Raw genomic sequence first — 16923 nt, forward strand, 5'->3', positions numbered from 1 at the left:
CTTTGATTTAAAAATATAATATATAACATAAAAACTTAAATATAAGATAAGATACAATACATAGCATAATAATAACTAATTTATCACAACAATAATTTAGTTATCTTGTAGGTCGTTTCCAAATTTAGCACTATTCAAAAAAAGTTTAGTGTATAATGATAAATGAAAATCTCTGATTTGAACAATTTTTAGCTGGTTACATAAGATTTAAGAAAATATAATATTTTTTAACTTCGTAATGCATTAATAGAACATTTATGGGACCAACATAATAATTTTGAAAGTTGAATTTGTATTTAATGTTTATATAACTGTATTTCACTTTTATTTGAATTTGTCCATTAATTTGTATATTATAAAACATCTGAAATTTGATTTATTTAGAAATTTGGAATAAAACGTTTGAAAAAATAAATTTTATATCATATGAAAATTATAAAAAATAATTATTTGTGAAAAAGAAAGAAATGATTTATATTATTAAATAAGAAATAAAAATGAAATAGAAATAATAATATTATATTAAGGAGAGAGTAAGAAGTAAAATTGAGAGTTGAATTGAAGTTGATTGTCTGAAAAAATAGAGAACTCTATATTTGGAGAGTAAAATAGAGTTCAAGGTCGGAGATGTCCTTAGATTCTCTATCTTACTCTCCAAATATAGAAAATGCATAATACATAAACATGACTCTTAACTTGACTTCAACCGATAACTATGTCCTCCAACTTTGAATGTGCACAAATAGACACTTAAACTTACATAAAATTGAATAAATAGACACATGTATATACATGACATAATATACGCAGTACGCCACATTTGATACAAAATTGTCATATAGGGTGATATGTAGGATGAATGTGTGTATTTGTTCAATTTTATACAAATTTAAAAGTCGTAGTTACCAACTGAAACCAACTTAAGAATCCTATTTATTTATTATGTCTATAGAGAAACAAGAGTAAAATAAAGTTGGGTCGGAGACGAAAGAAAAAAAAAATTTAGAACACTGTAGAGGGGTGAAAGTGTAAATACCTGGCAATATTTCCCAGACGCACGTAACTACATTACCCAAGAATGGTTGGAAAAACTTAGCAGCAAATTGAATCTTATTACTACTGAAAAATGCAATAAACTAACTAGACTACAAAAGCATTGACAAATTTTCTCTCGAGGCTGAACTGACAGCATCGCCATTGCCAATTTGCCATTAATATTGAAGCGTGTCATCAAATACAAAACGCTCCAAGTCAGTCTCCGCGGCAGTTGTCGAATCCGGCGCAGTAGATCTTCGCCACTCCAACAGCGCCAGAGATTTCAATCTATAAAAAAAAGAGGAACTGTTTATCTCCAAGTGTCAATTTAAAAGCCAAATGTACGCCAATTATCAGTCCGGACCAAAAACCCCAACTCTAAAATGCAGAGAAAGGTGACACAGATCCACTTTTGCACTCTCACAAACCCTAGTGTTGGACATGGCGAAGCATTCTTCCGTGGCGATGGCTCTGTTTCGGAAACGCTGGCTGACTGTTGTAGCGCTCCTTGTGATGGTTTCAGTTACCACTGCCATTGCTTTTATCGTCAGAGCTAGCCTTGAGTCCTCCTGTGATTGCCGCTTATATGCGACTAATCAGAAGCGGTATAACTCTTCTCCGGAATCAACTAAACCGATTGGGGTACCTGTCACTCAGAGCCCACTCAGTTTCATGAAGTCTAGGCTTGTGCTTCTTGTCTCCCATGAGCTTTCCCTTTCTGGTACCTTTTAATTTATTTTTCTCTGTCTAAATTTCGTCTTTTTACTTACAGATCGTCTACTATGTTAAGTTCGGTTCCTCAATGTTACTTATGGAGCAGAGTGAAACGTTGCTAGTCTAGCTGGACTGAAGAGTGCTATTTAGCTGTTTTAGTCTAGTTGGATCCACCATCTTATTAGACAATTCATTCATTCAGTTTGGTGCTGTAATAGAAATTGGTTCAATTCCTAGATTCAAATCTAAACTTTACATAGTAAATTAACCAACTCCTCTACCTTAATTTGTCTTTTTTCTTATTAAAAGAAAAACCCTATGAGTGGTTTTCCTTGCACTTGAATCCTGAGTTCAGTGCTGGAAAATAAATGGTTTGGGATCTAGGAGAAAGAGTATATGGAGAATGGGGCCCTATTGCATATTTTAGATAATTACGAGAGAAGTGAAATAAAGAACTTCCGAAGAGTCTGAAATACATTGATTAGGAGTTCATGTCTGTCTATTTTATATTTATGATGGAAGGAAGAAACATCAACATGGTGTTGATTAGGAACTTAGGACTTTTGGATGCTTAAAGAATGCTTGAATCATTACCTCCTTTGTAATTGTGTCCATAGAAAGGAGAGACGCTTGGCATCTTTCCTGATGGGATTGAAACAACCTTTGGACTTTATCTGTTTACTATCTTGTTTTTGTAATTATAACACCATCTTGGTTGAGTGTCAATGTGTACTTTGATTTATGAAAAAAGAAAAGAAAAAGAAAAAGAAAGGGCCATATCATGGGAACAAATATTTTTAATCACTTTGATTGACACATAGGTGGACCTCTGTTGTTGATGGAGCTGGCATTTTTGTTGAGAGGTGTTGGTGCTGAAGTCTGTTGGATCACAAATCAAAGGCCATCTGAAACGAATAACATTGTATACAGTTTGGAGCACAAAATGTTACACCGAGGAGTTCAGGTTGTACTTAGCAATATTTCTTCCAGTTTGAGTTTTTATACCTTTCTATATTTGGACAATCTCATCTTTCTAATAATAGAAGTATTTTCTGTGGGCATTCTGGTCCAGCAGCCTCAGGCAATTAATTAGCTGGCATATTTGCACTGAGATCTCAGAATTTATACCTCTATTCTGAAACTTAATACTTTAGTAGTAAAGATTTGAATGGTTGTGCTTATGAGTGCGTGTGTGCTTTCAGGTTGTCTCAGCGAAGGGCCAGGAGGCAATAGATACTGCTTTGAAAGCTGACTTGGTTGTTTTAAACACTGCCGTTGCTGGGAAATGGTTGGATGCTGTTCTTAAGGAACACGTTTCTCAAGTCCTTCCCAAAGTTTTGTGGTGGATCCATGAAATGCGCGGTCATTACTTCAGTCTAGATTATGTGAAACACCTTCCATATGTTGCTGGTGCAATGATTGATTCACATGTAACAGCTGAATACTGGAAGAATAGGACACAGGAACGGCTAAGGTACGTTTAGAAGTTCTGTAATCTTGCTACTAAGTTGGCAAGGGATCTACTTCTAGTGGTCTTTTGAGGTTATGCATCTATAGATATAAAACCGTACCTTGAACATCATTTGGTTGTGAGGCCAGAAAAGTTCTGTTAATACACACTACTATGAATTTACATGATAAGTGGAGTAGATGAAATATTTTCTTTCTTTTTGATCATTTAAGTTGAGTAAATGAAATCGTTTTTTCTTAGAATGTCAGGTCACTCTCTCAAGCTGCCTTCATTTCCCATTGGCATACATCTATTTTTTATTTTCTTTCCTGTTGACTTGTACGGTCACCATAAGATATGATAGGGGAAGGAAAAGGGATGTTAATACATATATTGAATGACATAAGATTTATGCAGTACATAAGTTGTGTGTGCACATTCTTGCATATAGATCTACTTCTCCTCCCTTTTTAAAAAAGGTGACAAGATGGGGTATGCAAGATTTAGCTGGCTATAGGGAGTTGCTGTAGCTATTCAAGTTTAGTAGCTGTATTATCAAAGGAGGAGACGAATAATCTCATTGAATTATGTCATATAAAAAAAAATAAATGGCCTTCATATATCTATCCAACATTTGACCTGCAGCATTTTGGTTATGGAAAGTGTATTCTCACAACATAAAAAGTTGGTGAATCAACAGTCTGTAACCTGTTCTCGCTCTCTTTCTACCTCTTCCTCTCCCACCCCTCTCTCTGAGATAGGTTAGTTTGTACGTCATACAAATCCAACTGATAAAAGTAAATCTTCTACTATGCATGTTTAGATCAGATTGCTTCTCATTTTAGTTAAACTTTCACCATTTAGTTTCTGATCTGTCATTGATGTCTTTATTGATATCTTTCCTAATGAGATTCTGTTGGAATCAGGAAGTGAAAAAGCACCACTCCAGGATAACTAATTTGGTTTGTAGTGTGTTACATAGATGAGTACTTGTATTATCATGGGAAGTAGAAAATGCTAACAGAAATTGTAGAGTAACATGTACTGAAAGTACGCTGATCCTAATTATGGTGATTGTTTGGTATGTTTCTCTGAAAATTTTAAATGCTGAGGTAATTTTAAGCTCAAAAGGCATCTCAATCTATTTTGAGGCATAAAGTTTAGTTGAATTTATTCTACTTTACGTCTTAACCTGAAAAAAATATTTGGCTGACTTTATTTCTCCTTGGGTAAGGGAATATAATGTAAATGTTCTTTCTAATAATTCGGTCTGAATGCTCAAGCTTTGGTTGAACCGAGAAAGATTGCTCCTGGATGAACTTCCCAGTTATGTCCAGATCTACGTTGTATATTACAGTGCTTATTCTTCATTATTCATTCTTGTTTTTAGATGTTGTAAAACCTTTCTTAACTGTTATTTATATTTGTAGGATCAAAATGCCCAAAACCCATGTCGTTCATCTTGGCAACAGCAATGAGCTAATGGAAATTGCTGAAGATAGTGTGGCAAAAAGGATTTTGAGGGAGCATGTTCGTGAATCTCTTGGAGTTCGAAACGAAGATATACTGTTTTCCCTCATAAATAGTAAGCCTTTTCCTGTAATACTATTATGCATTACAGTCTATCATGCTTCAGATCCTGATAGAAGTTGCTTTCTTGAATACCTGTTTGGGTGGATTGCTCTTGATTTTTCTTCTAAATTTATCTGATCAATATGATTCACTTGTATTCATCATCATGCTGTACAGATTTTTTTAAAACTACTTTGCAACTTTGATTTGAAATTTTGGTAGTGTATCTTGGCAATGGTCCTTTTTTTAACTACACTGACCTGGACTTGCAATAGAAGTTGCTTTCTTGAATACCTGTTTGGGTGGATTACCTGATTTATTTTCTAAATTTATCTGATCACTATGATTCACTTGTATTCATCATCATGCTGTACAGAGTTTTTTTTAACTACTGTGCAACTTGGGTTTGAATTTTGGTAGCATATCTCACTAACAGTCCTTTTTTTAACTACACTATGACCTGGACTTGCAATATTGCAGGTGTTACTCGTGGGAAGGGTCAAGACTTATTTTTACGGTCGTTTTATGAGAGCTTGCAGATTATTCAAGAACGGAAGTTACAATTACCAACAATTCATGCTGTTGTTGTAGGGAGTGACATGAGTAGTCATAGTAAATTTGAGACAGAGCTTAGGAACTTTGTCATATCAAAGAAGATCCAGAATTATGTTCATTTTGTTAATAAGACACTGACGGTAGCCCCATATCTTGCTGCAGTTGATGTTCTTGTTCAGAATTCTCAGGTTTGTAGGCATGGTCGTGATGCTAGGTCAATTTTTGCTCTCACTTAAGTATGATAATTTTATTAATGCGGTAGTAACTAACTCCATATATTTCCTCCCTTCTATTTTAATATTGTAGGCACGAGGTGAATGCTTTGGTAGGATTACTATTGAGGCGATGGCGTTTCAGCTTCCTGTGTTGGTAATTGCCATTTTTCTTCCTCCATCTTGTCTTGTTGTATAGTTAATCTTTTACAGGCAGCAATTATTTTTTATAATCTTAAACATTTCATTGGATTGGAAAAGCTTGCCTTCTTATCTTCTTGCCTTTCCACTTCAGGGAACTGCTGCTGGTGGCACCCAAGAAATTGTAACAAATGGAACAACTGGTCTTCTACATCCTGTGGGGAAAGAAGGGATAATGCCTCTTGCAAAAAACATTGTTAGATTAGCCACTCACGTTGAGAGGAGGCTTACAATGGGTAAAAAAGGGTATGAGAAGGTTAAAGAGACTTTTCTGGAGCATCACATGGAAGAAAGAATTGCAGGAGTTCTAAAGGACGTGTTGCAAAAAGCAATGGAACATCAAAGGACATGATAATTTATTGTGATTGGCGTTCTCAGCTGGAGCTGCATTTTGTAGTGTGATGTGGAAATTACAAGCTGTGAGTAGGTGGTCAACAACAGGATGGAGTACCGTAGGAAACAGTTCAATGTCCTCTTGCTTATATATTTTCCAAGTGTAAAAAAGAAACGACTTTTTCATCCTTGATGTTGTCAATCTGGTGTCTGAAGTACTTGTTCTGCTAATCATTCATCATAATTTTGCAGCTTTTTTTTTTTTGTGAGCAGGTTAGTAGAAAGACTGGAGGGATTTTATGGCCTTTGCATCATTGTGTTCTTTATCTGTAGAAAGTGGGGTTTCCTTATTTGGGTCGGGAATGCTAAAATTATCTCTTCCTCAGTAATTAGCGCACACAAAAACACACTTGGAGTTGATGTTTGAGTCATTTTATATTTTGTATGCATCTCAAAGTAATGACGGTCGACCATCTATGACCTAGGTAAAAGTGTGGCAAATTTTCTTTACAATATGAAGAAAGAAATAAGGGTCGAAGTTTAGACCGTTTACAGTAGTTCTACCTTGTCTGGGCGGAGTGGATCAATGGCAGGGGACCCCTGACAATTAGTTCTAAGGATCGGGGTTAGAAGGATCCTTTTGAGTAGAAGGCTTGACCATTTAAAAATTATTTGGGCGGAAATGAATTAAAAATGCGGGCGTGAGCTAATCAATCAAAAAAAAATAAAAATTCATACTATAATGTTCTGCAACTCCGACACAATTAAAAAATTTGATTCAATATGGATTCAATAATTTCTTCCAAATTCAATTGGAACCGAGATAATTAAGAGAAGTTAAGTCTTCTGGTTTCATTTAGCTTTGCATGTAATGGTTTCACTTGCTCGGAAGCTGATCGCATCAAGGAACCCTATTCCAACCTCCAGAAGCTACGAGTTCGGAAATCCAGAAGTCTTCGTCCCATTTTCCCGGCTTCAAGAGACAAAACTCTTAGAATCTCATCTAGTTTCACTTCTTGACAACTGTAGCAGCCTAAATCAGATCAAACAAGTACATGCTCACGTTATCCGCAGAGGTCTCGACCAATGCTGCTATGTTCTCGCAAAGTTACTCCGTATGCTCACAAAAATCAATGTCCCAATGGACCCATATCCCCGTCTTGTGTTTCATCAAGTGGAATACCGTAACCCTTTTCTATGGACCGCGTTAATTCGGGGTTATTCAATTCAAGGACCACTGAAAGAGGCGGTGAGTTTGTATAATGCTATGAGAAGGGAAAGTATATCGCCTGTTTCTTTTACTTTCACGGCTTTGCTCAAGGGTTCTAGCGATGAGCTTGAGTTGAATTTAGGTAGGCAGATTCATTGTCAGAGCATAAAGCTTGGTGGATTCTGTGAAGATTTGTTTGTTCATAATATTTTGATTGATATGTATGTTAAATGTGGCTGGTTGGATTATGGTCGAAGGGTGTTCGATGAAATGTCTGAGAGGGATGTGATTTCGTGGACTTCGTTAATTGTTGCGTACTCGAAGGCTGGAGATATGGCGGCAGCTGCTGAGATGTTTGAGAGATTGCCTGTGAAAGATTTGGTTGCATGGACGGCTATGGTGTCAGGTTTTGCCCAGAATGCTAAACCAAGGGAGGCACTGGAGTTCTTCCATAGAATGCAGTCTGAAGGTTTTGAGACTGATGAGTTGACATTAGCTGGGGTTATTTCAGCTTGTGCACAGTTAGGTGCTGCTAAGTATGCAAATTGGGTTCGTGATATGGCTGAGGGATATGGTTTTGGACCTGCCAATCATGTTATGGTAGGGTCTGCATTGATTGATATGTACTCCAAGTGTGGGAATGTGGAGGAAGCATACAAGGTTTTCGAGAAGATGAAGGAAAAGAATGTGTTCTCATATAGTTCGATGATTATGGGTTTTGCAATGCATGGATGTGCGAATGCTGCACTAGATTTATTTGAAGAAATGGTGAAAACTGAGGTAAAGCCTAATAAGGTGACATTCATTGGTGTTCTTATGGCTTGTACTCATGCAGGTTTGGTAGAGCGGGGTCGAAACCTGTTTGATACAATGGAGAAACATTATAGTGTTGAACCATCAGTGGAACACTATGCTTGCATGATTGATCTCCTTGGCAGGGCTGGGCAACTAGAAGAGGCTCTTGAGCTTATCAAAGCTATGCCAATGGAGCCTAATAGTGGTGTCTGGGGTGCCCTGCTGGGAGCTTGTCGGATTCATGGTAATCCTGATATTGCAGAAGTTGCTGCTAACCATTTATTTGAGCTTGAACCTGATAGCATTGGTAACTATGTCTTGCTTGCCAATACATATGCTTCAGCAGGAAGGTGGGAAGATGTTTTAGGGGTAAGGAAATCAATAAAAAAAAAATTGCTGAGAAAGGACCCTTCACGCAGCTGGATTGAAGGCAAAGAGGGGGTGATTCATGAATTCTATGCTGGTGATATGACCCACCCAAATTCTAAAGAGATTAAGGAAGCACTTGAGGATCTTATTGGTCGGCTTAAGTCACATGGATACGAGCCAAATTTAAGCTCTGTACCTTATGATCTGAATGAAGAACATAAAAGGAGAATACTTCTCACACATAGTGAGAAGCTGGCTTTGGCATATGGGCTGCTCATCACTGATTCTGCTGGGTCTACCATCAAGATCATGAAAAATCTAAGAATCTGTGAAGATTGCCACTCATTCATGGGCGGTGCATCTCAAATCACTGGCAGGGAGATTATTGTCAGGGATAACAAGAGATTTCACCATTTCCGTAATGGTGTATGCTCTTGTGGTAACTTCTGGTAATTGACAGATGAACTGTTAAATCTCTTAAATCCCAGTGTACGTTAGTTTGAAGAACCCTTTTCATTTGCAAATGTCCATTGCTCGGTAACAGTGCCACAATACACAATTGTGAGGAATTGGACTTCTTGGTCGACTGAAGCCTGAAGGATATGATTAATTCATTCAGGGAAAAATCTGAGTTCCAGAATTGTGTGAATTCCAGGTGCCAAGTTATATAACAGGTAATTTATTATACTGCGTACTTGTGATTAAAATTGCACTCACCTAGTACAATCTTCAATTTCCCTTGGGGATTCTTGCAAAGCTTTAGGCAACAACGGGATACTCATTCCCTTTTTCATAGTTCAAGTGACTCAATGTAATGATTTGCCTGTTCCAGAAAATCTGCTTTCTTACACTCACACGCTTGCATTTTCCAACTTATATCTTTATGGTGTCGTTTTTTTTACATAAATGTTCTGTGTGAATGTGAAGGTCCATTCTCCGCCACTTACAGGGTGAGGGAAGTGCAAGGCAAAGTTCAAGGCATCTTTGGGTTCTAAACATGGGGCAAGACCTGGAACATTACTGGCATTTTGCTTGCTACAACTTGTTTGATAAAGTTCAGCGGGAAGCTTGTTGCAGCAAAAGACTGAACAATTCCAAAGTAGTACTGTGTGGTTTCAGAAGATTCGACTCCGGTAGCTATTAGACTGAAGTTCTTGTTTCAAAATTATATATCTGAAGATGTGATTTGTCCTATTAGACTGAAGTTCTTATTTCAAAATTATATATCTGAAGATGTGCTATGTCCGGTCAATTTTTCATGATACTGTCCAACTCTCCAGCCCATTCGTTACAGGAGGCAGGGGCGTTCCGATGTCGTTAAAGAACGAGTTCAGTATTTTTTGGTGGGCTAGAATTTTTTGAAGCAATTTCAAACTTCCACAAGGCCGAGCATAGAGCTGGTATATCAGCTCCATCTTTAGCAAGTCCAATTTTCACTCTTGTGATCTTTCAACTTACCAGGAGTTGAATTTTATTTTAAGAGGGGCGTCGTTATAACAATACGAAGTTCTGGTTTCAACTCCCCCAATTAATTGCATACGGATTTTAATAAATAGAGAGATGATCATTAGTTACCTAGCTAGTCACCACCCTACAATATGGGGTAAAAAAGCCAAAATTACCTAGCTAGTCACCTCACCTCTCTTTTCTTACCCGCCCTTGCTAGTAGTAGGCAAACCTTTATTTTCTCGCCTTTCTTCCAGCTTTTTCCAGATGAAGGTAGAGTTCCCATTACGGTATGTATCCTGTCATTGTTAAAAACCATTCATCCACATTTTCTTTTGTTACGTTATCAAAAAAAAATCCACATTATCCAACCGTCACTGATTATTTCAAGTCATATTCCCACCCAAGAAAGCAAATGGTGCCATATGAACTAAAGTACATTTATAACCCAGTGTTGTGAATTTTTCATGAGGTACATGATACGACATACTTAAAAAAGACTTATTACATGTGTGATTATGCTTCCACTAGCACTTCAAGGGCTAGCATGGCTTTATTATTCACATGACAGGCCAAGCTTAAAACACACAGCAAGGACAAACTAGAAACGACTGCTGATACAAGTAACTAACCAAACATTTTATATGTATATATTTAAAAGGATAATTTATTCTTTCAGCCACGGCTTCAATTCCTAGTGGTGTCCAGGGCCATGATGGCCTGGAAGCTTCTCCTTAATCTTCTCCATAATTCCCTTCTTCTCATGAGTGCCTTCCATGCCATAACCAGTAGTTGTAGTTGTTGCAGTTGAATGGGCTTGGTCATCTCTGTGACCTCCTGGCAATTTCTCCTTCACCTTGTCCTTTATCCCTTTCTTCTTCCTTCTACCGCCATGTCCATCATCCTCAGACTTCAAAAGCAAAACACACACGTTAAATATTATCAAGAGAAGCGACATACAAAAATACATGCAGATAAAGAAGACATCAGTTGAAACAAAAGATTTAACATACAGAGCTACTGGAGCTAGAGCTGCCAGAACGGTGAAGCATGCCACCAAGCGTACCATGCTGGCGTTGTTCCCCACCAAGTACGCCAGTGGTGTGTCCAGCCTGAGTTCCATAGCCGGTACCGGTGGTTCCATATTCTCCCATGGTCCCTCCAGTCTGCTGGATTGGGTTGCCATATTCGTCAGTTTGGCGGACTGGGTTGCCGTATTCGTCCGTCTGCAGAGCCTGCCCTGCACTATATTGGTTCTCGTAGTGTGCCATGATTATTTTATTTTTATGTTTCTACACAATCGTAATTTTTGTTGAGAGTATTCGATGAATTGTTATAAAATTTGGGTGCGAAAAAGGGATAGATATAGGCACGGAAAAAGAAACTGAAGATAAGGGTGTGGAAGAAGTGGAGGTGCATGCATGGCACCAGAGCATCACATGTGTTACGTGAATTAAACAGTCGGCGTGAATGTGGCAGCATAAAAGACTGACGCGTTTTTTCCTCTGTCAGCGTTGAGATTAGATTCGGCATTTTCGGTCAAATTCTGCTGCTGGAAACTTCAGGCCTAAGAGACTGCATATAACTTCGAAGTTATAAAGGATACTCGATCGGACTGCGGTGTAAAATCAGGTCTTATATGTTTCCCAGTCGGGCGGAGTTAAGTATATTATAAACAAAAATAAAAGGTAATAATACCAAAAGGATGAATGGCCTGGTGGTTAGTTGCTCCAGATTCACCTAATAAGAAATCCCGCGGGAAAAATCATGTGTTCGCCACCGATCGTGATCAGTGGACTGTGGAGCATCTTATTTGCTATCATTAAGACCTGAATTACCACATAAATCTTAGCAAATAATACCTATATAAAAAGCTCAACATGCAAATTAAAATCATTGGCGCAGCGAATTAGTAAAACTTCTTTCAAGAATTTAAATTTTGGAAAAGGCCATACAGGCCAATTAACAGGTTGATGGAAGCTAACTAATAATCATAGGGTGACATATGCTTGTTTATCGAGTTAATAAGAAGCTTATTAAGAACGGTTAGTTAAATTTGACTTAAAAAAAAAGTTTTAATTTTTTTGTCAAAAATAAAAAGTCAAACTAAAATGACTTTTAACTTAAAAATAAAAAGTAGGAAAAATCTACTTTTTGTTTCTAACTTATTTAAGTCATTTTTTATTTTGTCAAATATTTCGTAATTTATTTTAAGTCGTTTTTTACTTATTTTTTATATTTGTCAAACATTTTCACAAGTTAAACACTGACTTAAAAATAAATTTGACAGACTTTTAAGTCAATTCAGACGAATTCTTAGTTCACAAATATGAGAAGCTCAGGTCCACTAGGTTCTAGTTCCAGGAGAGGTAGAAATGTTCTCTGGAGTGAAATGTTAGGAATGTGAGTCTTGCATTTACAGGGCCATGAGATCAACAATCTTCAAAGAGTTACTCAGGTTTGCTGGACTTGGGCTTCAAATACTCCTGAAATTTTGGGTCCCGGGATAATACCAAAGGTCAAATCAACATCTAATTCCAATATTTTGATCCCCTTTTGTTGTAGTTTGGCCGAATGACCAAATCTATCAATGACAAAATTGCCTTCTCCATTCTTCAGCTGATGACGCCTAATTTGAAATTTCACATAGTAAAGTATGAAATTCAATGATAATGAATATTCTTTTTAAAATTATAGGACTGAAAAATAGCTGTCCCCGTATTTTTACCACCAAAATAATTGTCTCCCTTAAAGTTCATCTTTTTAAGGATTAGGAGTTAAAAATCCTTCCACCTTTTGATGCATATACACATATTCTGTCTACTTTTTTCTTGTTCACTGTATTCAAATATAAGTCTAATTTTATTTGTCTGATTTTACAATATAAGAGATGATTTGTCATATTATTATTATTATTATTGTTATTATTATCATTTTTCAAAACATTAAATTGGTTATATTCTTAGAGTAATATAATAGAATTTTCATTCTATTCATTATTTTAAAAAGTTAACACTTCTTCATTTCACAAGAAATAACCTAGTTTGACTTTGTTATTTTTAAAAGTTAACACTTCCTCCAATTCACAAGAAATAACTTAGTTTGAGTTGACGCTAAGTTTAAGAAATAAAAAAGACCTCTTATAGTCTTAACTTAAAGTTATATCAAATATAAAAAATTACATATTTATCTTGTGACTTTAAATATGTCACCTAGAAATTGAAATTAAAAAGTGATAAAAAGAAATCATACTTTTTAAATCAGATTAAAAGAAAAAAAAATCTTTTTAAAATGAAGAAAATATAAATCAAATAAAAAATAATATGAGTAATAAAATAAAAGTTACAAATTTGGAAAGTAAGACGGTCATGGACAATGTTCAATAATAGGGGTGCCTTGTGTGCATCGATTTGATTTTATTATTGGATATGAATTTTGATTTTTGATTTTATAAAAGTGTAATACAACTTATTTTGCAATAAATTTGATTTGAATTAGTTTTCTCTATTTGATTTAATGTTTTTGTTTTGATTTCAGTTATATTAATATTTAATAATATAATTAAAGTATAATAAAACCTTTATAACCTAATGGTGTATAAATTAATAACCTCTCTAGTATTTTTCTCCGGTCCGACTTGAACTAACTGAAAAATATCAATTTCTATAAATAAGATAATATATTTTCAGAAGACCCTTTGTAAATATATGGTCCCATAATATCATAACTTAATAATTTTTAAAAATACAAATATAATTAAGACAATTTAGTGAAATATAGTTTTATTTGTGTTCAATTTTTTCTTAAAATTTAAGTGCAAATGAAGCTCATCTCTAACTTTTATTACGGTATTCAAGAGCTTCAATATTGTCTTTTCGAACTGCACCACAAAATTATGAAGAGTTTTAAATATAATAAGTGTTTCCTTACGCTTAACTAGTTCTAAAGATATAGTATTATTTTTAATTTCATCATCAACAATACTGCTCCGGATAATATCCACAACATCTTTTAAGCTTGGACCTCTGAACCTGTATATCTTTCATCCAGATAATCTAACAGGTTATTGAAATCCATTTTACTGTGGTAATTGAGATCATTAATCATGACTTCAAGTTTATGAATTATGTTTTCACAAGTGAATTTAAATTCTCTGAGATTCTATCTCCCGAACAACTTTACAGTATCAAAAATAATTTTATATTATCTCTTGTTATACATTAATTGTCCAAGTAAGAACTAAAAATTGATAGCAACCAAAACATTCATCTTTGCTGGATCAGTTTGTCCCGCATCATAGTCTTCTAATATTCTATAATAAACTTGTTACAATAATACATCTTGAAAGCCCTTATTATCTAACATCATAAGGTTAGTAAAATACAATAATTTTGATATAATCAAAATTAACCTTCGCTAAATGTCAAATCATTCTTTAAATTAGTAAATATTAATTTATTGATTAAATAACGTCACAATAAAATAATAAAATTTCATAATTCCATCTATATTAATTTATAGAGGTTTTACTGTGATATTGCCTTCGTTCCATTTTATATGTCACCTTTTGAATTTCAAAAGTCAAACAAATCTACCTTTGACCTTAAATATTTTTATACACATTTTAAAAATTTTAAATTATCAATTATTGTGACTCATAGTACTTTTTACGGAGTTTACAAATGCAAAATTTCATTTAAATAAAAATCAAAAATTTCATGAGCAAATTTTCGATCAACTTAAGTCGTTTGACTTTCAAAACATAAAAAATGTCATATAAATTGAACTAGAGAGAGTTATATTTAATCCCATAAACACATTTTCTAATATAAATTATGAGTAAAACTTAAAACACAATACTTATCTATACACATATTATAGATGTTCAAACATGTAATTATCATAAAAAACAATAACCAAAAAGTACGAACAAAAATAGTTAAGTCCAACTTAATTTTAAACGTGTATATATCTATATATATATATGCACTTTGATTTTTTTGATTTTATTCTTTAACATTCAAAATCAAACCAAAAACACAAACAAAAGTAACTAATTATCCAAACAATCCAAAAAAATAAAAATAAAAAAATCTAATCTAAATAAAATTCAATTCGATTTAATCCAACCGCAGACCTTAATTCAACAATAAGGATTCGTAGCCCTAGGTCTAAATATACAGAGAGTCAGGTTTAGAATTATTTGCTGATGGTAGCAAAATGGTACTTATTTGATTTGTATGTGATGATAAAGAAATCATTAATTTGTCTAAGTATATCTTCAACTCCTTTAATAAATTTAAGGACGAAACTTGAGCTCAAAAGAAAAATAGCACAAGTTATATTATTTATTTCCAAAACATCATTAAACACGGGACACCATAACACACATCAACATGATCATTGCCTTCCAAGCATGGAAGCAATATTCTTGTTTTAAAAATACGGAAGGGGAAGGGCATGGCCGCCAATATACACACATATGTATATAGGCGTGAGCACACTGCCCTTACACGACTTTAAACACATAGAGTGTACGTAATTAGATAATTATTGGCATAACGATTACTACTAATTAGTGCATGAAATAGAATCAAGCACTACCCTACTTATTCATAAGATAAGATGGACATGAAAACAAAGGTGTTCAATGCATCCCAGGGATGTTGTCCTTGATTTTGTCCATCATTCCTTTCTTCTCTCCAGCTCCTTCACCTGTTGTTTGTCCATACTCACTTTCATGTTGTCCAGGCATCTTCTCCATTATCTTCTCCTTCAAACCCTTCTTTCTCCTCCCACCTTCTCCATCATCCTCCGACTGATCATAATTCAATTTAAAAAATAGATCACGTTAGTAACATGCCATGCCATTAGAATATCATGAAATGTTTGATTTCATATACTCCAAGTTTACGACTACTTATTGTAATATGTTATTTTATAATATGATCTGATGCGTGTTGAGAATATAATCAAATAATAAAAGTGTGCTCACACGCTTACAACAATGTATTCAATCGTATACTGGATTAACGAAACGTACCGAGCTAGAGCTGTCGGATCGACGAAGCTGCTGTTGCCCCTCATGGTGATGAGTACCAGTACCCATGCCTTGAGTTCCACCAGTACCCATGCCTTGAGTTCCATATTCTCCACCAGTGCCCCCCATAGCGCCAGTACCCGTGCCCCCCATCATACCACCAGTACCGGTACCTCGATAGACTCCTGTTTCTTGGACATCAGTCTTGCGCATTTGGTCTTGATTGCCGTATTGTGCCATCTTTGATCAAAATTCACTGTTTAATTTTTAACTTTGTTTTTGGCTACTGCAGATAACATTCAAGTATGGAGGTTTAGGGAGTAGGGATTTATATAGGGAAAGTAAAAGTAGGATAGGCTGATTAGAGGCACAACAGGTGTTAAGCGAGTAATGGATAGCGTGATCGTGGCAAAACAAAGTTGGAGACACGTGTAAGAGTGTCGGCATAAATAAACACATATTTAACTAATAAAACCCAAACATTGAAACTGGAAAGGGGACATTCAAGAGCATAGACTGGAAGCCAAGTGTAATATTGATCAAAGTTAAGTAAAATTAATAGTACACACTTGCAAATTATATTAGGTGCTAAGGAAGGGAAGATTCATTTTTGTACGTACCGACATTTCAAGACTCTTCGCAGTCAATAATAGCCGTAAACGTGGCATCGTAACAGAGGCACAACGCTATGACTCATAATTCCAGTGATAACCTTCATTTTCTTTTACGATAAGAATGTACAATTTTTTGCTTGATAAAATATGGAAGCCCGCCCCATGAATGTTGTCATAACTCTAACAAATATATGACTTCATCTTCTTTCGTCTCATTTTATTCCTATTTACATTAATTATTAGTGGAAGGAAGAGGAGAGTTGGAATTGAATCCATGTACATCACATGGAAAGTTTATGGCAAAATATGAACTATCAATATACAAAATTCAATCAATTCTTGTTGTAACAAAATATTATTATTATTTTCTCCAAGTA

General features: G+C 35.1%; 4 protein-coding genes and 1 pseudogene across 5 annotated transcripts; 3 read left to right on the forward strand and 2 right to left on the reverse strand.

Moving 5' to 3' along the window:
* Positions 1-1056: 1056 nt before the first annotated feature.
* On the forward strand, positions 1057-6328 carry LOC107011697. The gene is made up of 7 exons (XM_015211290.2): positions 1057-1756; positions 2571-2713; positions 2952-3223; positions 4630-4784; positions 5252-5514; positions 5633-5695; positions 5834-6328. Exons 1-7 carry the CDS (start codon positions 1477-1479, stop codon positions 6089-6091), a joined length of 1434 nt encoding a protein of 477 aa, XP_015066776.1. The 5' UTR covers positions 1057-1476; the 3' UTR covers positions 6092-6328.
* Positions 2357-2443, forward strand: LOC114076245 (annotated as a pseudogene).
* A 246-nt stretch (positions 6329-6574) lies between the features above and the next one.
* LOC107009335 (pentatricopeptide repeat-containing protein At5g44230) lies at positions 6575-9698 on the forward strand. 2 transcript variants are annotated; one of them, XM_015208648.2, is made up of 2 exons: positions 6575-9120; positions 9374-9698. In XM_015208648.2, the coding sequence occupies exon 1, from the start codon at positions 6944-6946 to the stop codon at positions 8897-8899; it is 1956 nt and encodes a 651-aa protein (XP_015064134.1). In that variant the 5' UTR covers positions 6575-6943; the 3' UTR covers positions 8900-9120; positions 9374-9698. The 2 variants fall into 2 exon arrangements, with proteins under 2 accessions (XP_015064134.1, XP_015064135.1); XM_015208649.2 differs by having other exon boundaries at positions 9396-9698.
* Positions 9699-10276: 578 nt separating this feature from the next.
* LOC107010392 (late embryogenesis abundant protein-like) lies at positions 10277-11237 on the reverse strand. Its single transcript, XM_015209674.2, has 2 exons — positions 10906-11237; positions 10277-10802 (listed from the first exon to the last, which is right to left on the reverse strand). The coding sequence occupies exons 1-2, from the start codon at positions 11161-11163 to the stop codon at positions 10587-10589; spliced, it is 474 nt and encodes a 157-aa protein (XP_015065160.1). The 5' UTR covers positions 11164-11237; the 3' UTR covers positions 10277-10586.
* A 3967-nt stretch (positions 11238-15204) lies between these two features.
* Positions 15205-16245, reverse strand: LOC107010375 (abscisic acid and environmental stress-inducible protein TAS14-like). Its single transcript, XM_015209653.2, has 2 exons — positions 15936-16245; positions 15205-15710 (listed from the first exon to the last, which is right to left on the reverse strand). The coding sequence occupies exons 1-2, from the start codon at positions 16170-16172 to the stop codon at positions 15540-15542; spliced, it is 408 nt and encodes a 135-aa protein (XP_015065139.1). The 5' UTR covers positions 16173-16245; the 3' UTR covers positions 15205-15539.
* Positions 16246-16923: the final 678 nt, after the last annotated feature.

This window comes from Solanum pennellii, chromosome 2 (assembly GCF_001406875.1).
Source record: "Solanum pennellii chromosome 2, SPENNV200".
Lineage (NCBI taxonomy): Eukaryota > Viridiplantae > Streptophyta > Magnoliopsida > Solanales > Solanaceae > Solanum > Solanum pennellii.

Bases quoted from the DNA above. Each gene is read 5' to 3' on its own strand.
- LOC107011697 (XM_015211290.2), top strand. From the start codon at position 1,477: ATGGCGAAGCATTCTTCCGTGGCGATGGCTCTGTTTCGGAAACGCTGG. The intron at 3,224-4,629 runs GTACGTTTAGAA...TTATATTTGTAG, and splicing joins AGGACACAGGAACGGCTAAG to GATCAAAATGCCCAAAACCC. The intron at 4,785-5,251 runs GTAAGCCTTTTC...GCAATATTGCAG, and splicing joins ACTGTTTTCCCTCATAAATA to GTGTTACTCGTGGGAAGGGT.
- LOC107009335 (XM_015208648.2), top strand. From the start codon at position 6,944: ATGGTTTCACTTGCTCGGAAGCTGATCGCATCAAGGAACCCTATTCCA.
- LOC107010392 (XM_015209674.2), bottom strand. From the start codon at position 11,163: ATGGCACACTACGAGAACCAATATAGTGCAGGGCAGGCTCTGCAGACG. The intron at 10,803-10,905 runs GTATGTTAAATC...TTGCTTTTGAAG, and splicing joins GCTCTAGCTCCAGTAGCTCT to TCTGAGGATGATGGACATGG.
- LOC107010375 (XM_015209653.2), bottom strand. From the start codon at position 16,172: ATGGCACAATACGGCAATCAAGACCAAATGCGCAAGACTGATGTCCAA. The intron at 15,711-15,935 runs GTACGTTTCGTT...AATTATGATCAG, and splicing joins GATCCGACAGCTCTAGCTCG to TCGGAGGATGATGGAGAAGG.